General features: G+C 41.8%; 1 protein-coding gene across 1 annotated transcript in view; it reads right to left on the bottom strand.

Annotated features, from left to right (window-relative positions):
- Positions 1-26182, bottom strand: part of LOC117547581 (inactive dipeptidyl peptidase 10-like) — a gene marked incomplete at its 5' end in the record, with an annotated part of 75242 nt that overhangs the window by 16182 nt on the left and 32878 nt on the right. Inside the window, 4 exon segments of the mRNA XM_034218400.1 lie at positions 5690-5844; positions 6662-6782; positions 8469-8550; positions 9283-9335. Of these exon segments, the coding sequence (XP_034074291.1) occupies positions 5690-5844; positions 6662-6782; positions 8469-8550; positions 9283-9335 (411 nt within the window).

The following is a 26182-nucleotide window of genomic DNA, read 5'->3' as shown; positions in this document are numbered from 1 at the left end:
CTTAAAATGATTAAACAAACGTCTGTTTGAGAAATAAATAAATAAGGAAATGTTATTGATCACCCCTCGATTATGTTCTCTTGTTAAGAAATGTATTCTAATAAATGATGCGGTAAGCAGGAGGACAGAATTACTTTAAACTGACGCCGTTTTGCTTTTCTATAGGTTGTAGATAGGCCTACGAGCATGGTTTTACTATCATGTTTTATGCCGTTCGCCAATAATTGATAAGTCGCATGTAAAACACAGGAGGTATAGAAACTAAGAACACCATATGTGGTAAATTGTACAGCTAATATAACACAACACATTCGTTTTATTTCCTTTAGCCTGTTAAACCCGAAGGTCCCCGCCGGCGGATACTTTAGTTGTTTTTTTCACGACACTGTGTCTCAGGGGATCTTAATATTTAAGAACCTATTAATGTGTTATACCAGATTAACGGGAATAATCTCAGCTAACTGACGATACAAACCATTTTTACCAAAACAAAACACAAGTCTCATAAGAAACATCTAAATGACCCCTGAGCGAAAAATGCTAACCTATTACTGCACCGATAATCACTCCTAGCTCCCTTATTACTTATCCTAGGTGCACATCCAACACATCGTTTATGATCGCAAGGAGACACATAATCTGAAAGATACAAACTCGTGATGTTATCAACAAAAACGTACATCAAAACAAGTGGCGCTAGGTAGCCCACAACGCTAACATGGCTTACCTTTGTCTTTGTCTGGTCTAAACTGGTCTTCAATGGCATTAAAACGATAAAAAACGATGGTGTAGTTAATCCATAGGTTAATCCAATGTGACTGCGTCCCCTTTGAAATGTTCTGATAATTCTTAACCACTTAAACCCGAGGGTCCCCCCAGTGGACCCCTCCCACCGTTTTTTTACGAGACTATGTCTCAGGGCTTCTTAACATTTATGAAACTATTAATGTTCCATACCCTTTTAACGGTAAGAAACTCAGCTAACTGACAATATGAACCATTTTTAGCTAAAAGAAACACAAGAGTAATACCAAGCCTTTGAATTAGCATGGAGCGAAAAAATGCTAACTAATGCTAACGGACTTTTGCACAGCACTCACGGTAGAAATGCCCTTATTACTTATCGTAACGGCACAAACAAGATATCCGATTAAAGCTGAGACTCCACAGATTCCACACATGTAATGTCATAACTGTACGACCCCAAATTCCTGGAGCTATCAGCCAGAAAAGAGAAAGTAAACAACATCCGGTTTCAAAAATATTACAATAATTACGTCTTACCTTTTTTGATTTGTGATCAAAAGTTGTGTTCAACGGAATAAAAACGCCGCTCAAGGTTAATCCAATGTCTTTGTGTCAAGTAGACATTTTTACTGATAATCCATCATCATATTTATGGCAATATACTGGGTATAAAGTTTTGCCGTCCAGGCTTGTACTTTCAGATATGCTTTGTTTGCTTCTCTATTACGTTCGCAATAGAGAACCGCAGTGACGCATCCTAAAACCCGGATGTAAACTCCTTCCGGTTCCTTCGTCAAAAACACAATGCAATTTCTCCATAGGATTTTGGAAAATAGCTCGCAATAAGGTCTGTGGTTGAGACACATTTAAGAGACGGATCACGTTTTGTTCAGCTGGATAATATCCACATGTCTATCCTACTTTTATAATTTTCTAAGCATAAATATAGTCGCAAGAAGCAAAATGCTAACATTATGCTATAAAGGAACTACAGCAGGGTCGCTGCTTCAACGTCACGCCAACTTCAGATCCATATTCAAACATACAGATTGTAAATGGTACAAGTTGAAGTGTTTGTTTGAACAGTTTGCAGGAGGCAGGTACTTCCTTTCAAGCAGAACAGGGCAAACAAACTTAGCAGGAGTGTTTTACGTGTTCGGTGTAATGGCGTAAAACGGCCTGGACAACTTCTGTAGTCCTATTCAGCCACTTGTTAACAACCATCGTTTTTCAGACACGTAAACTCTTAAAAAATCACCAGCGGGGTCACTGCTGATGTATTTAATGTCGTAGAACAAAACGTGATCTGTCTCTTCAATTTGTGTCAAACACAGACCTTATTTGGAGATATTTTCTAAAATCCTATGGAGAAATTGCATTGCTTTTTATCGAAGGAACCGGACGTGGTAAAAATGCTAACTTACTTCCGGGTTTTAGGATGCGTCACTGCGGTTTTAGGATGTGACTGCAGTGACGCATCCTAAAACCCGATTTCAGTTATGGTAATGTTTACGTGGATTTGGGAACTGCCCATCGATTCTATTGGATGTAATGGTTAAGAAAAAGGTGTAAATCACCCAAATCAACCTATGGGTTCCAGAGATATGGTCCTGCGTAAAGTATAAAGAATGCCAGCCAGCGTAAGCACCTTACGCAGCAGACTTTACTTATTGTTTACTACATAAGGAAGCAGGAATTGTAGGACCCAGAGCGCACGGAGCACAGAGTGGACAGCAGATAACGGAATTGCAGTTTGATTGCTTATAGATTATCAGAACATTTCAAAGGGGACGCAGCCACATTGGATATTAACCTATGGATTAACTACATCATCGTTTTTATCGTTGTAATGCCATTGAAGACCAGTTTAGACCAGGCAAAGACGAAGGTAAGCCATGTTAGCCTAGCGCATGTTAGTACCTAGCGCCACTTGTTTTGATGTACGTTTTTGTTGATAACGTTGCAAGTTTGTATCTTTCAGTGTTGAGGTCAGCACCGTTAGATTCTGTGTCTTTACGATCATAAACGATGTGTTGGATGTGCAGCTAGGATAAGTAATAAGGGAGCTAGGAGTGATTTTCGGTGAAGTAATAGGTTAGCATGTTTCGCTCGGGGCTAATTCAGAGGCTCACTGTTAGCATTGTGGTTTTTTTGAAAAAACAAATTAATAAGATCAGTTAAATTAGTTTTTTTTCCGTTATATGGATATAAAATATTCATAGTTTATTAAATATTAAGGTACCTTAAACGTTGTTTCCTGCAAATGACGCGATTTCGGGTCCGTGGGGCCTAAGAGGATAACAGAGTATGTTTTTTTGTTTTTTTTCACAACAGTTGTATTTGGATGGAATGAATACCTATAGTGATAATTCAAAGTAATACAATTATTTTTACAGTGAAAAAGGTCAAATGGAACTGATGGTTCCCAAATTACCCAGAGGTGAGTCTTTATTTTTCTAAATCTCTCTAAAAAGGTCAAATTTCACTTGTTTTGCATCAATCTTGATACAGGGTACTTATTATATGTTATAGTTTGGATTCCTAAAGCTTTTAGTCTACTAACCCATCATTCAAGGGTGGTTTTCACTATAAGTAATGTTGTTTTTTTTAGGCGGACATTAGAATTTACATGTTTGTACCATGTTCCATCTGAATTTACTTTAAAAATAAAAACATCTATATTTATTCTGACACTTCTACATCCAACTCACAGATGTAACCCTGCTTTGAGGGAAAAGATTATTAATTTACCCCTTTTAGCAGTGAAGATATAGTCTTTGTTGTGTTAGTGGCATTTTCGAGCCTGAAACCTGAAAAACAGGCTCAGGGCTTAAGATGATAAGGAATAAAACAGCTTTTCCGTTGCTTGATATCAGAGCAGCGATATTTCTCCCCTCTCCTACAAGCTAGGATGCGCAGAGAGGCCATCTTTGTTTTATTAACATGAGTGTGTGCGGGACGATTTCCCTTGGATTCTATTGGCTCTAACGGTCAGAAAGAGATGTCACATGTCAACATCGAACAAGGGGGGCCAGAGATATGGAAAATCCACCCAAATCACCCCAGAAGGTTTTTTTTTGCTAACTCTGTCTAAAAAGGTCAAATATCACTTGTTTTGCATCAATCTTGATACAGGGTACTTATTATATGTTGTACTTTGGATTCCTAAAGATTTTAGTCTACTAACCCATCATCCAAGGTTAGTTTTCACTATAAGTACAACATATTTTTTGGACGGACTCTTTAAAATAAAAAAACATCTATATTGATTCTGATAAGTGTGCACACTTATCTAGTATCCTATCCATGTGAATCTGTTTTATTTGTGATGACCTCACATCCTCTAGGGGGGTCCGAGGGCATGCACCCCAGGAAGATGTTTTTCTTAAAATTGAAGTTAAAAGCATAAATCTGGTGCACTTTGAGGGCAACATTAAGAGATGTATGGATAAAGCTCTCAACACTCATATGAAACAGAACTGTATATATTTCAATAAACAAAAAACCATTAGAATATGCTCACAACCAATAACAAATCATTGATAAACTCCTCTCTCCTATCTTTATCTTACCTATCTGCATTCTTTCTTTTTATTTATGCATATTTGACTGATCACTCCCCTTTCAATCTGTGTTTTTTATTTTTGTACTGACCTATAGTACACATTTGAAGGATTTCTTAACTTATTTTATATACAACTAATATTACATAGATGGAAATATTTGTTTACATAGATGACCAAACCATTTGAGACCCACTGAGATAATTTAGACTAAAGTTTACAACCTAATCACTCAGAGTCCTTTACCTCCCTGAGCTGACGTTATCTCTCTCAGTCCGACAGGAGAGGACTCTCCCTCTCCTTATTGTTGAAACAGTTTCTAATCTCCGTTAGCTCCGAGCTAGCACCAAATGCTAACAACAACCCCCGTAAATCTCTCTCTCTCTCACAAGATGCGCTCGTGCCACACACACACGCTCCTCCGTGACGATGACCGCTTGCGTAACACATTTAAAAAGTGGGGGGGACACAAATGGGATTTTGAAAAGTGGGGGGGACATGTCCCCCCTGTCCCCAGTGGAAATTACGCCCATGGTCCTCCACCTTGTGACCCTAATTCCCCGGTTTTTCACAACCAATCTCCCGTCTAACAGGCATTTGACACGCTAAACACCTGCATCAAAGGATGGGAGGTGTGTTAATGTGCCTCACTAAAGCATATCACATCCTCATCCCTCGCGGTGCCACAGATCCCTACAGCCAACCCTCTTCAAAGAAACCAAGCCTCTGTAACACGAATGACACAGGAGAAGGATTCACTAACCTGCATTCCTACAGCAGAGAGCCTGCAGTAATACTCAGAGAGCTGCTTTGATGCTGGTTACAGTAAACTCAGGTCGTAAGGGTTGTTGTACAGTATGAAGTAAGATAAAGCATGTTCTAGTGAGTCAGTGAACAGTCAGCTGAAATACTCCTTGTCCTGCAAACAAGTCAATACCCCAAATCATCAATGTAAAGGTTTTAGCTGGCTTTACTTATGAGATAAATTCCATTCTGGAAATACATTATAGTTTATGGTGTTCAAATCAACACAGAGTGTTTAATGGTGAATGTGTGCCAGGCCACAGGAGTGTTTGCAAGTTGAAATGTTTATAGTGTTATACCCAGAAATCTACTTCTTGAACAGCATACATTATTAACACCCTATTATTTCCCATATGAAATAATTCTGAATCTATCTGACAGTAAAAAGTGTTGCTTCTTCATTAATAATTTGCAGGATGAACAAACCTCCAGAAGTGACGGCGTGTCAGGGTGGAACATTGTTGGTTCAGTAGAAGGCAGATCATTCACCAATATGCATCTGCCTGGTTGGAACCCAGACATGACAGCGACTAATGTTTGGTCTGAAAACCCCTTTAAATACTCTTCAGTTTTACCTTTGGGTAAGGGTACTCCACCCCCCTGGGGTAGAGCGACCCTGTGAAGCGGGGCAGCAGCATGTTGGGAACCAGGGAGTCGTTGATGGTGAGGTAGGCCAGTCTGGAGCTGTCTGGAGACCACCAGTGGGCTGCCTGAGAGAGCAACACCTCCTCTGGAGAACACACACCAGAGCATCAGAGCAGCGAGAGGGGGGGCTGCTGAGCAAGTGCAAATTACAATTCCCATTCTGTTCATGCTCCTATTGTTATGATCGTGTGGTGATTTATCAACATGTAAATGAACAGCTGGTGGAATAATCAACAAATTGACTGACTAGTGTGTCATTCTTTCTCGGTTGACTTAATCCTAGGTAATGCTCAACATGTACCTTAGCTCATAAGAAAATAACAATAATAATACAAAAGAATAATAATTGGGAACATAACACAGACTTCAACTAACACATATTAACCATTATATAATACTATAGAATACTTTTCAATAGAATACTTTTCAATGCTAAATAAAAAGAGTTGGGCATAATTAAGGTAATGTAATATTTTCAGTTGGTCGGCTTTAAACTCAAACTCCATTCTTGGGTCGCAAGTTGCCAACAGGAAACTTGAACTGCCATCATAATGTTCAGGTTCTGTTATAGAAATAGGAACACCTATCCCTCCGCTCCCCCCCACCTGTGAGGTTCACAGCAACAACAATAATGACATATTACGTGTGTTTTGTTCCTGACAGATGACAGTCATAATAAATACAGCCAGCAGAGTCACTGTCAAGTCAATATAAATCCAGTTCCTCCTCGACGTCTGTCATTTCTCATATAAAAGGGTATAGAAGCTTTTCCTGTGCCACAGTAGACAATCTAGATGAATCTTTATACACATGACATTTCAAAAGAAGGAATGCTTTTTTCTGCAATAGGAATCCTGATGTTCTACACGTGTCTGAACATGATCCACTGTGGTCTCCCTCACCTTCGTAGAGCCAGTCAGTGATGCCGTTGAAGATCACCCCCTCCTGCCCTGAAGACGTGAGCCTCCATGAGCTGCTCTGAACATCCGCCTGGTAGTAGATGTTGTTTTCAAATATGTATAACTGTGGGGAAGAGGGGATATATTGATAAGTACTAGTATGAGTAAGTATTGTGAAGTCCCTGGTGGTCCTGAGTGAGGATTCAGGAGGGTCACCAGTGGACTGGTGCTTTGAGAGGTGCTAGTTTGCCTCCTGCCAAGGTGCCCTTGAGCCAGTCCCCTACTCTACACTATTATATACACCCCCCAGTGTGTGGTGTATAAAAGCTGCCCAATGATTCTTCTCACTGTGTGCAAGAAGCAGTGTCTGACGCTTGAAGAGGAAATCATTTGAATCCTCCATCTCCAGTTCACTACAGTATATGCAACTCATCAATGTACACAGCATGTGCAAAACGTACATTAGCAAAGGGATGGGAAGTAGTGAAGTACAAATACTTTGTTACTGCACTTAAGTACATTTTTCTGGCATCAGTACTTTACTCCATAATTAATTTTTCTGACGACTTTTAACTTTTACTCCGTACATCTTACGGGGAACAGAGACATTTCTAATCACCCATGGCCATATATGAGGGAGATGTTCTAGAAAACAGCTGGTAATTATGGCTAAATGTTACTTAAGTATATTTAAAATACCCATACTTCTATACTTTAACTTGATTCAAAAGGTTCAGTCAGTACTTCAACTTTCAGCAGAGTATTTTTAAATACGAGTATCTGCGAAAGATGTGTGTACATTTGCCATCTCTGCATTAGCATTATTTGTATTTCAACTAAGTTTGACACATTTAGTCCAGAACCCATACAGAAATGTTAAACAGAACTAACCAATATTAGCATTTTGTCCAGCTTTTTTGCAACATTGTTGAAGTTACAAAGACTGAACCTGGTGAGCCGTTCACACATAGAGAACATGCTAAATGATAAAATCACATTCACTGAGCGTCTCCTCTTAACGCAGGGAGAGCATGTGAGAAATGGAAGATATTTAGTCATTCAGGATGTGACACGCCGCTTCAGGGCTTCCTTAAGAGCAGCTTTCAGAGGACGGGCACAAATACTGAGGAAACGAGATAAATGTGCTACCAAATGGTTGATTACTCTCCTAGGCTGCGCTGGAGAAAATAATGGACTGATTATTCGGTCTGTAATACTCTGCATGGTGGAGGCATTACTCAAACAGAGAGCTGCAGCCCCCCCACAAGATGTCTCCAGCAGCAGCATGATAAGTACAACTGCTTCTGAATAATGGTTCAGTTTAAAGGGTTTATGTTTCTCTCCAGTCAGAAACAGTATTTGATGAGCCTTCACCTCAGAGCAGAGGATCTTATGAATGCCATGAACTCACACTTTATTAGAAAGACATTGTAATCAATCATCACTCTTCTGAATGCAGCAAGGATTTTCACGTTTTGTTCTACGACATAAAATACATCAGTCAATACCCTACTGGTGAATTTCCAAGGCTTGTATGTGTCTTACAAGTGACTAAATGAGAAAACACTTGTCAGCGGTCGTGATGTGAAGTCATGCAACGTTATGTAATTTGTTTATTGCATGTTGTAGCTATTTACTGCTGGCAATTGCATTTAAGCATTGCCTATTTTTAAAGTGGGGATAATTGTGTAGATTATCTTGGTGAAGAAGTTGTGTAAGAATCATAAACTTGCTTCCAGGTCGCCTACAAACTTACGTCATATTTGCACCACTCAGCAAATAAATCCTGATTTGGCTGTAAGCTACTCACCAGCTGCTGACCCTGAACGCCCCACGAGGCGAACTGCAGGACGGAGTCCGACACCTCCGGGGGATTCAGCTCCCGCACCTCTCTGTGCAGGGGACATAAAGACACACTAAGGATTTGACCAGCAGACCAACATACTTCAAATCTGTTTCTAAATCACAAATATAATCACTGAAAATGTAGATTTCGAACTATTAAATAATGTTTTTTAAAATGTTTAATAATGTGCTGTACAATGTTATTCATCCAAATTATATGTATTGCATAAATATGCCATTCCTGTTGAAACTTGAATTACATTTTACAAAATGTAATCAGTTATTGATTTTGTAAGAATGTTTTTAACCTTTTCTCCTCAATATGCGTTCAAACTAAATACATTGAAGATACTTTTTTTTTTTAAGATTCTCACTGATCTAGTTGAGACCTTTTACGATATCTTACAGTGGCTGACAGGGGCAAAGCCCAATACATTTCCATTAGGAGGAACGCTCTGCAATTAAAAAGAATATGCAGATGTAAAAACACTAATGTGCGAAAACACACGCAAATGAAGAAGCATGCATATTTTTAGTGTCCCCTGGCATTTGTGTATGCACCGCTTTTTATAAATGATGCGCATGTTTTTTCAAGTTGGTGACGATGTTTCTATATTTGATTGCGTTTTGGTAGATCGTCTCTGAAGCTGCAGCGCGTTTCTCCTGATGGAAGTGTTTTTGACCGTTGTGTGTTGTGTGTTAGCACCTATTGGCCACCGTAATATCATTAAGAGAAAGTCATTTAATTATGCAACTTGTTTAATTTTTGGTTTGCTCACCTTGTGTACAGGTTGTAGATCAGGTACGATGCAGAAAAAGAGTGCTGGTAGACCTTAGTTCAATCAGGAGAAAAACAATTAAGTGTTATTGTCGTGTTCTGTGTATAGAGCTGTGTGTTTGTGGGAGCCCCTAGTGGCGAGTGATAATAGCGCAGCTTTATCTATCACAGGAAATAGTCATACAGGAAGTTGCGTCAGTTGGGAAATTACATGTGGCAGTCTCATTTTGTTAGCTCCACAATCTGGCTGCATCCATCTTCTGGAGACTTGTTAAGCGCATTGTCTGTAAGTAATGTTGGTTGAAACTATATTAATGTTGAACAGTGTTTATTTCATAATTTGATCGTATTTCATACCTTTATTATGTGACGTTAAACTGCATCTGCAACGCTAGGCCTATGCTAACGCCTCATGTCAATGACAATGTAATCCGTTAGTGTATTAGCTCGTCGTTAGCTTAGCCTCTTTAGCATACTAGCTAGTCGTTAGCTTAGCATATTAGCTCGTTGTTACATTACATTACATTGCATTTAGCTGACGCTTTTATCCAAAGCGACTTACAATAAGTACATTCGACCAGGACGACACAACCTTGAAGAAAACAGAATCATATAAGTACATCAGGCTTCATAGAGCCAAACATTTCAAGTGCTACTCAACTGGCTTTAGATAAGCCAGTCCTTTATTAGTATATAAGTGCTTTGTTAATAAATCTATCGCTCGAAGTGGAGTCGAAAGAGATGAGTTTTCAGTTTGCGCCGGAAGATGTGCAAGCTATCTGCCGTCCTGATGTCAATGGGGAGCTCATTCCACCATCTTGGAGCCAGGATAGCAAACCCACGTGTTTTTGCTGATGGGAACTTGGGTCCCCCTCGCAGCGAGGGTGCAGCGAGTCGTTTGGCTGATGCAGAGCGTAGTGCACGCGCTGGGGTGTACGGTTTTAACCATGTCCTGGATGTACGAAGGGCCAGATCCATTCGCAGCATGGTAAGCAAGTACCAGTGTCTTGAAGTGGATTCTAGCAGTTACCGGAAGCCAGTGAAGGGAGCGGAGGAGCGGAGTGGTGTGGGAAAATGTAGGAATGTTGAAGACCAGACGAGCCGCTGCATTCTGGGTGAGCTGCAGAGGTCGGATGGCACATGCAGGTAGACCAGCCAGGAGGGAGTTGCAGTAGTCTAGGCGTGAGGTGACAAGAGCCTGGACCAGAACCTGCGTCGCTTTCTGTGTCAGCTGGGGACGTATCTTCCTGATGTTGTAAAGTGTGTATCTGCAGCAACGGGTTGTAGCAGCGATGTTTGCAGTGAAGGACAGGTTGTTATCTAGGGTCACACCCAGATTCCTTGCAGTCTGAGTCGGGGAAACAACTGAGGTGCCGATGTTGATTGTTAGGTCAAGAGTGGGACAATCTTTTCCCGGAAGGAAGAGCAGCTCAGTCTTGTCAAGGTTGAGCTTGAGGTGATGAGCAGACATCCACTGAGAGATGTCAGCTAGACAAGCAGAGATGCGTGCGACGACCTGGGTCTCTGAGCGGGGAAAGGACAGAATTAATTGGGTGTCGTCAGCGTAGCAGTGGTATGAAAAACCATGCGGGCTAATGACTGATCCGAGCGAGTTTGTGTACAGGGAGAAGAGTAGGGGACCAAGAACAGAGCCCTGAGGGACCCCTGTAGTTAATTGACAAGGGTCGGACTCAGACCCTCCCAAGTTACCCTGTAGGTACGGTCTTTGAGGTATGAGGTGAGGAGGGAAAGTGCAGAGCCTGAAACTCCAAGTTTTTGGAGAGTGCGAAGGAGGATCTGATGATTCACCGTGTCAAATGCAGCAGACAGGTCCAACAGGATGATGACAGAGGAGAGGGATGCAGTTTTGGCAGGGTGCCGTTCCTCAGTGACAGCAATGAGAGCAATGTGGAGTGACCTGCCTTGAAACCAGACTGGTGCGGATCCAGAAGGTTGTTCTGATGGAGATAACAGGAGAGTTGTTTAAAGACAGCGCGTTCAAGTGATTTAGACAGGAACGGTAGTAGAGACACAGGCCTGTAGTTTATAACATCTGATGGGTTGAGAGTGGGTTTCTTTAGGAGAGGGTTTACTCTTGCCTCCTTCAGACTGTTTGGAAAGTGACCAGAAGTTAGAGAAGTGTTGATGAAATGGGTGAGAAACGGTAGAATATCAGGAGCGATAGTCTGAAGGAGGTTGAAGGGATGGGGTCCAGAGGACAGGTGGTAGGGCGGGCAGAGGTAATGAGGGTAAGAACCTCACTTGGAGAGAGAGGGGAAAAGGAGGTAAGTGTGTTGGTGGAAGGAGGGTCTGGTGACCCAGCGGTGAGTAAAGGTGAGTCAGAAAAAGAAGAGCGAATATCGTCAACCTTTTTTTCAAAGTGGGTAACAAAGTCGGTTGACAGAAGTGAGGAGGGGGGAGGGGCTTTTGGAGGGTCCAAGAGGGTGGAGAAGATGGAAAATAGTTTTTTGGGATTGGAATAGGAAGATTGGATCTTATCTTGAAAAAAAGTGCTTTTTGCCTGAGAGATCGAAGCCGAGAAAGAGGAGAGGAGAGCCTGATAGGTTAGGAGGTCGTCACGGTGTTTGGATTTCCACCGTTTACGCTCTGCTGCCCTAAGGACGGTTCTATTAGCACGCAGTGCATCATTTAGCCAGGGAGCAGGAGGGGACTGACGAGCCTGCCGAGATGTGAGAGGACAGAGAGAGTCCAGAGTGGATGAGAGAGTAGAGAGGAGAGTTTCTGCAACATAGTTTGGAGGCAGGAGTTGGAACGAGTCAGAGGAAGGGAGGGCTGAGAGCACCGATGAGGCAAAGGTAGTGGGGGAGAGGGAACGAAGGTTACGGCGGACAGGTGCAGGATGAGAAGAGATTAGTTTGTTATGTTTGGAAAGGGGTAGAGAGAATTAAATGATTAAGTAATCGGATGTGTGGAGCGGGTTTACACTTTACAGAGAGGTTAGAAGTAGCGCAGTTCCTTGAGAATATGAGATCAAGGACATTGCCAGCTTTATGAGTCGGTGGGGATGGAGACAGTGAGAAAGCAAAGGCGGTTAACAGAGATGTTAGTTCGTCTTTCTGCCCTGTCTGGAGGTTGAAGTCTCCGAGAAGTTAGCTTAGCACTGTTAGCATTTTGCTAAACTCTTGTTTTCTCTTCACTTATAAAATAGATTAGTTTGTTAGCCTTCTAAGCTGTCTAACTAGCCTAGCATTACCATAGCATGGTCATGTATGTCGTGTTTCTGTATACCTGTCATGTATACTTATCTCATTGCAACTGTAAAACAATGTATTTTTCTTGTGTGTTACAGTTTTACAATAAAGAATATAAGAATATTCAGGAGCTTCAGTAATCTCCAATTCAGAATCCCGTTCTCCTGGAATTATTTGAAGTTCATGTTTATGCTGACTGAATAGCTAGTAAGAACAGTACAGTAAAAAAAGACAGCATTACAACAAGCTCCACACATCGAAGAGCATCTACGTGGAACCTCATTTATCTTAAAACAACATTGAGCCACCTTTCACCTCAAGATGAGTCATGCAAGTTCCAAGACTGTCAGGGACAAAGTGGAACTTATGAACAACGAACTCAATGAGGAAACCCGGTCTCTACAAACCCGTTCAAGGGAAAGCGGTTCATCCCTCAATTAAAATGCCATGCTTGCCGTCGCAAGAGCACGAGCAAAAGCCGCAGCAGCTGAAGCCAGAGCATCCTATACTCAGCAGGAGATAGCTTTAAAGGTCGAACAAGCCCGTCTACAAGCTACACTTGACACACTTCAGGTAGAGAAAGAAAGGGATGCTGCTAAAGCTGAATTGGAAATGCTGGAAGCTGGCCTAGTTGAGAGTGATCTAGGATCTGCAGCCAAAAAGCCTATTCCTCTCTCACCTCAAAAATGGCTGCAACATACGGAGGAATACGTGAGGGAGCAGTCGCTTATTAAGTCATCATACCATTCCAATATGGACGAAGCCCCATTTCACACACCACATGTGACACGCCGATGGCAAACTGGACTTCCATGTGATGACCAAGGCAGCCTTCCTATCAAAAACACATAGACGAACAGCCCTTCAATCAACATCAGCCTTCCACTCACCCACATGGGGCCTTCTGCATAAATCCACGTATTTCATAGTACGACAGAATACCTACCAACCACGATCTTGCTAAGTGTCTGGCTCGCAACCAGCTTGTCACAACAGGCCTAAGGACCTTCGATGACAAACCAGAGAACTATTGGGCCTGGAAATCGTCTTTCAAGAGTGCCATTGCTGGATTAGACCTTACTGCAGGAGAAGAGCTGGACCTCCTCAGTAGATGGCTTGGCAGAGAGTCTTCAGAGCACGTTCGCAGGCTCAAAGCAGTGAACATCAGATGTCCGCCAGCTGGACTAAGTATGGCCTGGGAGAGGCTGGGAGAGACGTACGGCTCGCCTGAAGCCATTGAGCGAGCTCTCTTCTCCAAATTAGAGCGTTTCCCAACACTGACAAACAAAGAACCAGAAAAGCTCCGTGAACTCGGAGATCCATTGCTAGAGGTTGAAGCAGCAAAGCTGGATGGTAACCTACCTGGGCTAGCGTGCTTGGACACATCCAGGGGAGTTCATCCCATCGCAGAAATGTTGCCGTATAATCTCCAGGAAAGGTGGATGTCATACGGGTCGAGATACAAGTGTGACAACAACGTCAGCTTTCCTCCATTTCCTGTCTTTGTCGACTTTGTGCACACAGAAGCTGTGACAGATCCCAGCTTCAACTTCGCTGTTTCTCAAGCACCATCAGAACCATGAAAGGGGTCAGACAGGTTTATCAGGGCATCTGTATCTGTCAACAAGACAACTGTGTTCCCACCCAAGGAATACGGAGGTAAAAATAAATCAGTCGATGACAACAAGCTCTGTCCCATACATGGAAAGCCTCACCCGCTGAAAAAGTGCAGAAGCTTCAGGGAGAAGATCATCGATGATCGCAAGCAATTCCTGAAAGATCACTCCATATGCTTTAGATGCTGTTCATCCATAGAACATCTCGCGAGAGACTGCAAAGCGGAAGTACAATGCGGAGAATGCCAGAGTGATCGTCATCTGTCAGCCCTCCATCCGGGCCCCGCGCCATGGACATCCAGGCCCTTCACCCCTTCTCCAGAGCATGGCAGGGAAGAGGACAAGGTCACCGAAGACATCATCGCTAAGTGCACAGAGGTATGTGGAAAAGGAGTTAGCGCAAGAGCATGCTCAAAGATATGTCTCGTCAGTGTTTACCCTGAGGGACACCATGAGAAATCAATGAAAGTCTATGCTATACTCGACGAGCAAAGCAACAAATCTCGGGCGAGGTCAGAGTTCTTCATTGTCTTCAACATCCAAGGTGGTGAATTTCCATACACTCTGAAAAAATGCGCAGGGCTCAAAGAGACGACTGGACAAAGGGCCCATGGTTACGTTATAGAGTCAATCGACCAGAAGATCAGTCTTCATCTCCCTACACTCCTTGAATGTAACCAGATCCCCAACAACTGTTCAGAGATTCCAACCCCTGATGCAGCTTTGCACCACAATGACCTGAGGAAGATTGCGGACGAGATACCATCCCTTGATCCGCAAGCAGAAATACTCTTGTTGCTTGGCAGGGACATCCTTAGAGTCCATAAAATCAGGAAGCAAATCAACGGACCACACAATGCTCCATTCGCCCAGAAGTTGGACCTTGGTTGGGTCGCAGTCGGCGATGTCTGTCTAGGAGGGGCTCACAAGCCATCTGTAGTGAGCACGCTCAAGACTGCCATCTTGGAAAATGGCCGCCCAAGCTACCTGCAGCCCTGTGGCAGTCAAGTGCAGGTAAAATAAAGATTTGGTCATGACACTATGCACCAAGCTTTCCCAGTGACTTCTTCAACAATAGATGAGGAGAACCTGGGTCAATTCATCTTTTGTCACACTCCCAGCGACCACAAACTCGCCTCCTCGATAGACGACATGAGGTTTCTCCGCATCATGGATAGCGAGGTCCATCAAGACAACTCCAACAGCTGGGTTGATCCCTTGCCCTTTAAGACACCCAGACAAAGGCTACCAAACAACAGAGACTGTGCCTATAATCGTCTCATCTCACTCTTAGAGAAACGTCCCCAGATGAAGACACACTTCCTGGAAATTATTGAAAAATTGTTCAAGAACGAACACGCAGAAGTAGCTCCTCCACTGCAGGAAGGCCAAGAAATCTGGTATCTCCCCTCCTTTGGAGTCTATCATCAGAAGAAGCCGGAGTAGATTGAAGTTGTCTTCGACTCTAGTGTAGCCTATCAAGGCGTCTCTCTCAACAACGTGCTTCTCCGAGGCCCAGACCTGAACAACACCCTCATTGGTGTACTCATGAGGTTCAGAAAATATCTCGTTGCAATAACAGCTGATGTCCAGCACATGTTTCACTGTTTCATCCCCTAGTGGCGAGTGATAATAGCGCAGCTTTATCTATCACAGGAAATAGTCATACAGGAAGTTGTGTCTGTCAGTTGGGAAATTACATGTGGCAGTCTTGTTTTGTTAGCTCCACAATCTGGCTGCATGCGTCTTCTGGAGACTTGTTAAGCGCATTGTCTGTAAGTAAATATGTTAGTTGAAACTATATTAATGTCGAACAGTGTTTATTTGATCATTTGATTGTATTTCATACCTTTATTATGTGACGTTAAACTGCATCTGCACCACTAGGCCTAAGCTAACGCCTCATGTCAATGTCAATGTAATCCGTTAGCTTAGCTTGGCAACATCCGGTTTCACGATGAGTGGTCGCATTTTCGAGAGCTCCCGCTTTGGCGGTTATTCCTCACGATTTTTTACATATTTCATCCTCCTGACAATATGGATTATGGATTATGGACTCCTACCTCAACTCATCAATGAGGCAACATCACTTAGAGAAGGAGAGTAATGAAAGGGGGATAACATGAACCACAATGACTTTTACCTTCTCAACGGCTGGGAAAGGAAACACCTCGCTTTTGGAAGTGCAAGCATTCATGCATTATTAACTGCAAACCCGACGCGAAAGTACTTACCCCCGTCAGGCAAACTAGACCGAAGAAGTATGATCGTCTTGGTCTTATTGTTAGCGGGAGACATCCATCTGAATCCGGGCCCGGTGCAGACAAGAAGCCAGTCCTGCAGGCTCGAGCAGCTAGCATCTCAATTAGCATCAGAACTAGCATCTCTTCCGCTGCAACAACAACTACGCGACGACAACAGAGACCGTGGAGACAGCGGAGACCAAGGAATAAACGGAGACTTCGAGATTCCCCCCGGGGACGCCTCGGCAGACAGACACGCATGAGGCAGTGACGAGAGGAAGAGAACCGAGATCCGAGGGAACAAATATCCGCCATGTTGTTAGCCATGTTGTTAGCCACCCTGCTAGCATATCAACGGCTAAAGCTACAAAGGAGCCTCCCTCCCCCCACCACCACCACCACCCCACCACGACAAGCCGGTTGCTGTAACGGACAAAGACAAATATCTGCAAGCTGACGACATTGTGCATTTAAGCAACAAAAATGGACTACATATTTTTCATCTGAACACTAACAGCCTGAGACACAAACTGGCTGAACTCAGGCAGCTATTCATGAACGGTAAGGCAAGCATATTATGCTTTTCTGAGACCAAATTGGACAATTCCATTACAGATTCAGAGATTGAAATTTAAGATTATCTTGTAGTGAGAAGGGACAGGAACGTGAATGGAGGTGGTGTCTGCATGTACATACATAAAGACACCAATTTCAAAAACCGTACTGACCTGCATCATGAAAATATTGAATCTGTGTGGGTTAAAATTATTTTTGACAATGCTAAATCTGTAATAGTCGGGACAATCTATAGACCACCGGAACAGAGTGACTTTTATGATACATTAGATGGGTGTTTGGCTGATGTGGGGGATGTAGAGACAATTATTATTGGAGACTGGAACACGGATATGCAACGTAAAGACTCGTCCGTCTTCAAGTCCTTCAGTAGGATTTGTGATCTGCACGGCTTCAGCCAGCTAATCACCCAACCCACCCGGGTATGTGAAACAACACAAACTACCATTGATCTCATTCTGACCTCTGACAAGTCCAGGATCTCCAGTAAACGGGTTATAGCATGCGGGTTAAGTGATCATTATATGATATTCTGTACCCGCAAAAAGCTAAAACAAAGGGCCGGCTGTCACAAAACAGTCATATCTAGAGACCTCAAAAACTACTCTAGCGAGGCCTTTAACCTAGAACTGGAGAGCCTGGACTGGTCAGATGAGCTCAGTGGTACACAAGTTGAAGAAACATGGCTTGGTTTCAAAAACAAATTCTCTGCAATACTCAATGATTTGGCCCCCCTAAGAACAACCAGGGTAAAACATCGCGCTGAGCCGTGGATGCACTCCGGCATACTGACCGCCATGAAAACCAAAGACAAAAAATGCTCTGAGTTTCATAAAAGTCAGTCAATGCTTTCCAAAAGCACGAGCAGTGAACTCCAGGCCCATGTGACTGAACTCAAAATGGAAAGAAACAGACTAAGAAATGACGTAAGCTCCATGATCAAAACTGCCAAAAAGAATTTCATCAATGTCAAAACTGAGGAAAACAAAAATAAACCCTGTGAACTTTGGAAATTACTCAATAACCAGCTTGGCTGCAGTAAAAAACTCAAAACGAGATTTTCTAACTTAAACATAAAGACAGATAACAGGCTCATCACAGACAAACTGGATGTGGCCAAGTACTTGAACATTTTTTTCATAAACATAGCCACAACTCTTGTAAATAAATTACCCTCCCACTCAGGGCTTTTTGGAGTAGATCACATCATGACCTACTACAAAAACCTAGGGGTACGCAAAGATGATTTCAGTCTAGCAAGGGTAACAACAGCAGAGGTACTCATTAAACTGAGCGCCCTCCAACCTAACAAGGCCACTGGCCATGACAATATCCCCTCCAAATTCCTCAGAGACACAGCAACCTCCATCTCACCAGTCATAGCTCACATAATTAACCTCTCCATAAAACAGGGAAAAGTACCCAAAGACTTCAAAATTGCAAGAGTAACCCCCCTGCACAAAAAGGGCAGCAAATTGGACCCAGGCAACTACCGCCCTGTTTCTATTCTTACCTCCATCTCGAAAGTCATGGAAAAAATAGTATATGAACAGGTCGAAAAGTACCTCGCGGAAAAGAAACTAATCTATGAATTTCAATCTGGCTTTAGAACATCCCACTCCACTGACACATGCCTTCTTTATTTGAGCGACCACATCAAACAAGAGGTGGACGAGGGCAAGTACTGCGGCATGGTGATGCTGGACCTACAAAAGGCTTTCGACACTGTCAATCACCCCATTCTGATTGACAAGCTAAAAGCCATTGGTTTTGATAAACTATCGGTGAGCTGGATGCAATCCTACCTGGAGGGGAGAGAACAGATAAACGGTACTCTGTCCCCCCCCCCCCTCCCAGTTAGCTGTGGTGTTCCACAAGGAAGCATATTAGGTCCGTTACTGTTCCTAATTTATGTAAATGACATGTCATCAGCATGTGACTGCAACTTGTTCCTGTTCGCGGACGACTCAGCCCTGCTGGTCTCTGACAGGAACAGGTTGCAGGTTGAAAAAACCCTCAGCTCCGAGCTCGGCAGAATCTGCACCTGGCTCGCCGATAATAAATTATCATTACACCTGGGTAAAACAGAGTCCATTCTCTTCGGTTCGAAACATAATCTCAGCAAATCCGACGACTTCTCAGTTGCAGTGGGCAACATTATTGTCACAAGTAAGAAGGAAATTACATACCTAGGATCTATTCTTGAGGCAAACCTCTCCTGTGACAAAATGGCATCCAATGTAATAAAAAAAGTCAATCAAAGAACTAGATTCCTATACCGGATCTCCTCTCTGGTAAACAAAAACACCCTGAAAACTCTGGCAGGAGCACTCATTCAAGGGTACTATGACTATGCTTGCACGTCATGGTACCATAGCACCTCCAAGGCGCTACAAATAAAACTTCAAACATCGCAAAATAAACTGGTCAGACTACTGCTTGACCTTTCATCTAGAACCCACCTCACCTCTGCCCACTTTGACAACCTAGGATGGCTTAGAGTAGACGACAGAGTACAGCTACTTGCAATGGGCCTGGTCTACAAGATCCACTACACCTCTATGGTACCCATGTACATGTCAAAATTATTCCCAAAGGTCAAGGAATACCATGATCATAACACCAGAGGGAGCTCCACAAATCATGTGAAACCCAGATTTGGCACAAAAAAGGGGGAATACACGTTTCGCAATTATGCCACATCAAGGTGGAACGCTCTTCCCACAACTGTAAAGGAAAGTAAAACTATACTTACCTTCAAAACCTCTCTTAAAGAGCGCCTTCGGGGGAGAGCTCTGTTACTAACTGTATATCTGTAGACTTGGTATGTCTTAAATGTCCGGTTAGGATGTATTAGAACGAAATCTAAAATGAAAATTGTAAATAAGCCATCTGTATGTAAAAAACCACCTGTATGTAAATTGTAAATAAGCCATCTGTATGTCAAATATGTCTTATATGTCTTAAATGATATGATGAATTGGAAATGGGGGACCCTGATGTAAACAAGACGAAAGTCTTTCTCTGGTCTGCATCCCCTTAACAATTGTATGTTTTGAGCTGTACTGTACTGTACCCAATATACAAGCTGTTAATACACTTTTCAATCAATCAATCAATCAATCAAGCCTCTTTAGCATACTAGCTCGTTGTTAGCTTAGCACTGTTAGCATTTTGCTAAACTCTTGTTTTCTCTTCACTTATAAAATAGATTAGTTTGTTAGCCTTCTAACTAGCCTAGCATTACCATAGCATGGTCATTTATGTCGTGTTTCTGTATACCTGTCATGTATACTTATCTCATTGCAACTGTAAAACAATGTATTTGTCTTGTATGTTACAGTTTTACAACAAAGAATATAAGAATATTCAGTAATCTCCAATTCAGAATCCCATTCTCCTGGAATTATTTGAAGTTCATGTTTATGCTGACTGAATAGCTAGATTCCAGGAACATCTAGTGAGAACAGTACAGTTATCAAGAACATAAATGGATCCTTTTACCATTCAAAATGAATATTTAATCATGACTAATGAAGTTTTGGCCATCAGATTGTTTTATTCGGCAGTGTGTTCTCATAATAATTCAAAGACACAAAATGCTTAATGATTTGAGAGAAAGTGTTCTGATGTTTTTGTGCACTATATTTTCTTAACCAGTTTCTAATTCAGTTGGTTCCTGCTTTCCCCAGTTTCCTCTCCTCACTCAGTGCTTTATGCTGTGTTTAACACAGCTTGACGTCTTTAGAAGATGTGGGCACAATGCTTTCTGTGCTCAGTTGTTCAAATGACATCAAAGCTAAAGTGAGTGCTGTATTTCACTCAGTTGCTCTATGTTTAATTCGTGCTCCTTGAATGTGGCCTTAAAACCTTACATATGCCATAACATGCAGAAACTAAATCTTCATATGACATCTCTTTGAAGAGATCAGAAAGATATTCTGTTAAATAAAAACGAATACAGGACCATGATGTATCACCTTTACAAAAGAAAAAGATGATCTTACATTTGTGTTCAGTTTGTACTACCTTAATTACAGGCATACTGGTGGCATGTGACCATGCCATCAGTATGGCAGGGTGGGTATCAGCGGTGGGTATTCCTCTATATGGATAATGCAGGAAAATAAAGCTACAGAATGGTGACATCATTTGGCATATGAGTGGTATATAGAGTGGTACTATAAAGCTATTTCCTTTTTATGAAAATAACTAAACATGAAATTGCTTGGCATTTTGCCTGTCGGCCTGTGTCCAAAGGTCAACACACATATCCATATAAATGGAGAGGAGAATGTCAGTGTTCCAGAGATATAAGAACCATGATAGAACCTTTGTTTTGGTTTTTGGTTCAAAAATATGATGCCAAAAAGGAACAAAAAACATTTTTGTGGATGTTATCAAACCTGATAACTTTCTATTTCCCATTCACTTTTAAGTGAATACACTTTTTAGTTTTTTTCAAAATGAAGGAACTGGGTGCTAGGCGTTGTGGACATCCATGAGTAGATAAAGGTAATCTTTTGTTTTGTTTTACTTGTTATGGAGCTGTATTGACTTGCGTGCATTTTTACTTGGTTGGGCACTTGATTAAATTAAACCCTAAAACTAAAAATGTAAATTGATAATTTACCACTATGTAGTTGCTTTGCCAAAGCTATTACTTAAACCTTGCAGAAATTAAGAGAGGTGGAAATAACTAGATAGCTTTTAAAGTGTATCACTTCACACTAGTGCTGGGGGGAAACGATTATTTTGAAAACGATTAATCGGGCGATTATTTGAACGATTAGTCGACTAATCTAACGATTATTTTTCTGTTATTCAATTCATAAAAAAACGTAATGTAAAAAAAACGTAATGTAAAAAAATTTTTTTCACGATACTGTGTCTCAGGGGATCTTAATATTTAAGAACCTATTAATGTGTTATACCAGATTAACGGGAATAATCTCAGCTAACTGACGATACAAACCATGTTTACCAAAACAAAACACAAGTCTCATAAGAAGCATCTAAATGACCCCTGAGCGAAAAATGCTAACGGACATTGGCACAGAACTCAAGATAAAAGTACCCTTATTACTTATCGTAGCTGCACATACAATATATCCGATTAAAGCTGAGACTCCACAGATTATGTAGGTACATAGTATCATCACTGAGTGATCCGGACTCGCGACAGGGGAAGCAAATACAGTCATCACAACACGTACCTTCACAGAGCTTCTAGGGAGATCGTCTCACCACCGTAGCTGTCAATCTGATCAAAAGACGTGTTCAATGGCAATAAAATGAGAAAAAAACGCGGCTGAATCGGTTAATCCATAGGTTTTTAACGTCTATGTATAAAAAAATGATTGAATTTATAATCCATAATTCCATTTTTATGAAAAATCGGAGAGCAAATGCTAGCTGCTAATGGTAGCCACCACAGCTAGCTGCTGCTTCTGCTAGGCTATGCAGCAGTCTCAGTGAGATATAAATATCTTTGCGTTTTGGACTAACTTTAAAATATTCCCATGCTTTTGAAGACCTAGGGCGAGATGTTTTCGTTTGGGGGCTTCGTGCGCAATCCTGTGAGGAGGAGGTGGTAGCCGTTTCAGTCTCCATTGTGTTTGAAGTGCGATTGCGAACTGCTTGTTGCTTTGGGTGACCCAGGTGTGTGTAGCAACGCGTCGACGCGGAAATATGTCGTCGACGATATTTTGAAGTCGACGCGTCGCTACAGCACTACTTCACACAATCCCTTAATTACCTGTAAATAACTGCATTCAAGTATGACTTCCAATTGTTTTCTGCACTGCCAATTATTAACTCAACCCGGGCGGAGTGTGCAGTGGGCTGTGCATTGATCATCAGATCAAGGGGGCGTTGGGGAACACCAATTTGAAACCCGCCTCCGCCGCCACTGCGTCAGGCCGTTGTGTCCTTGGGAAAGACACTTCACCTGAATTTGCTCCTGTGGGTAATGTCCACAGTACATGACCGTTACTTGTCTTATATGTGTGTAATGTGTATCTGTAAAGCGCTTTAATAAATGCATTGAATTCAACCATTTCAGATCTTCCTCTAATGTCCCCTGCGTGATGAAATGACTGGGGGATATCCACTCAGAGCTTTTGTTTTAGGATTCACAGAGATAATGCTCCAATAACCTGAGTGTGTCTGCATGCTAATCAGCTGCAGCGTTAGATTAACAATATTACAATAACCCCACAGCGAGATGATAAGTACCGTAGTGGCTCTCCAAAGCCCTCATCAGGAGATCAATAGTGCAGAGTGGAGGCAGCCTTCACTCCTGATTCTGACTCCCCTCTTCATTACAGAGGAAGAGCCTCCTCCCAGAAGGAAAGACGAAATGGTAATGTTACTTGACTGCTCTTCTTGTGTTCCTTCAAAAAGATGTCAACATCACTCAGCAGATGCCCCTCTTTAGTGACAGCGCGGAGATGGCTCTCTGATAAGGCTGTCAGCGGTGGGTGACACATGGGGGGGGGGTGTTTGAGATGTGGAGAGTAACAGACAGCAGTGCTGCTGTGTGCCGGGTTTAGACAAGATAAGATGTACTTTATTGATCCTCAATTGGGAAATGTTTCGTTTCAGCAGCATGTTACATCAAAGGCATTGCACATAATTTGAAAAAAGAAAAGGTTGGAAATAAACAAACTATATATAAACATCTCAGTATAGAGAATAATACAGTACTAAAAAGTAAAATATACACAAGATAACCGTGAAAGAAAAAGGATCTGCAGATCTGACAAATACACAGAATCAAGGGGCCAAATTAAGTAGGATATGTATTATCAGTACAGTAAGTGTGCGAGGAAGGGCATATACATTTACAGTGTGATGTTAAATGTACAGTGTTACGCAGGACATGTAAATATTTCCTGATGTTAGTTTAGTAAAGCTTGGTATATGTGCCGAGTGCCTCATTTACATTTAAATTCCACAACCTGACACTTTATGATGCTTTTCACACATTTGAGGTGTCCTTCTGCTGTTGACAGCTCCGCTCTGGACCTTTAGAAACAAATACTGAGAATGTGTAATAGAGACGAGAAAAAAATAAGTTGCTTGAACAAATGTTCTAAATGGCATTTTGTAGTGAACGTAAAGGGTGCAGTGACATTTAGAAGAAAAACAAACACAGACCGCAGAGCAGTGTTTCCTCTTTAAAAAAGAAACAGCCCTTTTTGCAAAGACAAAACACACAGCATCATTCTACTGTGATATCAGGGAGAATAAAAGAATAAAAGCACAACTTCTCAATACCTTGCTGAAATATGTTGTAGTGTTAGAGGTAAGTCCTCTGGAAGGCCTTGCCTTAACCACCACACGACAAAATAATATCCTGCCATGTTTGTCTCAATTTCCCTTTTAAAAGACAACATTTACTTTTAAGATAAGATAAGATTGAACTTTATTTATCCCAATTCGGGACATTTTTGTGATTAAAACATAATTACAAAGATTTGGGATAGCCCACCGCCATAAATATTCAACAGTTTTGGTCAAACGAACATGTTGACTTTCTCTGGGAACCAAGATGTCTCCTTACTGATGGTGTCCCCAGCTGTGGAAAACAGAGGTGGTGGAGTGCTGACAGGACAGCAGTGTCCTTCTTACTACACCAGAGGGCGGTGTTTCTCACTGGCTGTGGTTACCTCTGACAGGACAGCAGTGTATGCTTCTGCAGCGAACCACACCACAACAACAACAACAACAACAACTATCCAAGAGCAAACTAGACCAAACAAATTACATTTATGTACAAACTGCTCTCCGGGTTGACATATTTTGGTGATGAATTGTACTTACATAGCAGTGCTCAAGTACTCATTTGGGAGTTCAAAGTTAGGCTGGCTTAACTAGCAACAGTTATCAAGTATGCTGTGCTAGCTTTTGGCCACTGAGCAAATGAACTGTGCCGTGTACTACGAAGCAGGATTTGCGGTTAGCGAGGTAACTTCAGGGTTGACTCTGAGTTTCCGGTCCTACGACGCTGGTTCACTTCTTACCGGGGTATCTCCATGGTAACTTATGCTGAACACCTAACTTGTGAACGTGAAAATTAATAGAATATCTAACCCAGTCTCACGGCATTTCGTGTTCACCAACACAATTTTTAATCTATTGATTCGTGTTCACCAACACGATTTGCCCCTTTTTTTCATGTTGCACAGCACGATTTTAAAAGCAATGTATTTCTACTGCCTGCAGCACGTATTTTTCTCCGGTTGGGTCGTGGGAGACCGGAAGCTGTGTGGTTCATAAAAACATGTTCTTACTCAATATCAAGCCACAATTATTGCTTTTATTTTAAATCGTATAATTTCGGACTTTTGTTGCCGTCCGTGAGGAAAATAAATGGGGCTCAGAGCCTCAGAATACGGAAATCTGTATTTTTAAATATTTGTTTCCTTCTAATTCGATATTCTTTTCAAAATAACACACTGTTATTTACTCACCAATAACACACAATTATCCTTGCTTTTATTTATTGGTTTAATTCCATAATCTCGGGCTTTTTTGGCGTCCGTCAGGAACTGAATTTCAAAATAAAAATAACCGGAAACAGACGTAGGCCTATAAGGGACATTTCGAGCATCATTGCGATTGTCAACATTTCTGAGTTTAGGATGGCCGAAGACACTACACTACCCATAATCCCCAGCTATCGTTTAGGACTACAGTCCCCATAAGGTTACGCAGAGCGTCAAACAGCTGTGTGAAATTGAACGAAACCACGCCAGACTATCCAAAACTGGAATCGAACGCCCCCCCAGAACTACACATGCTGGCTATTGTGTTTCGCAAAATGTTCTATGGGACGTCTCTACTGAACGTTTTCGTTTTTCCCACAATTAGAAGTTGCCAGTATTAAACACATTGGTGTTATCAAATGTAAAACATATAATTAATAAATGGGTGAAAATCGCTTGTGTCCATAATGCGCAGCATTAATACCCACATGACAGCTCATTGTTACTTTGTAATTCTACTCCACTACAATTCAGAGGTTAACCTGGTATTTTAACTCCACTGCATTTATTTGAGTTACTTTGCAGATTCTGATAAATTATGTGAAATATAAACAACCCTTAAATCAGACTTTAGTTACACCTGAGTAAAATTCAGGTAAGGTGATTGTCAAGTGCCAACAATCAGGAGAGATATTTGATAGTTGGTGCTTGAGAAGACTAAACATGTATCTGCAATTGACATGAATGGAAACGAGTAATAAA

Source organism: Gymnodraco acuticeps, unplaced genomic scaffold, assembly GCF_902827175.1.
Source record: "Gymnodraco acuticeps unplaced genomic scaffold, fGymAcu1.1, whole genome shotgun sequence".
NCBI classification, from domain to species: domain Eukaryota; kingdom Metazoa; phylum Chordata; class Actinopteri; order Perciformes; family Bathydraconidae; genus Gymnodraco; species Gymnodraco acuticeps.
Note: the sequence above shows the minus strand (reverse complement) of the source record. Positions and strands in the feature narration are given on the sequence as shown.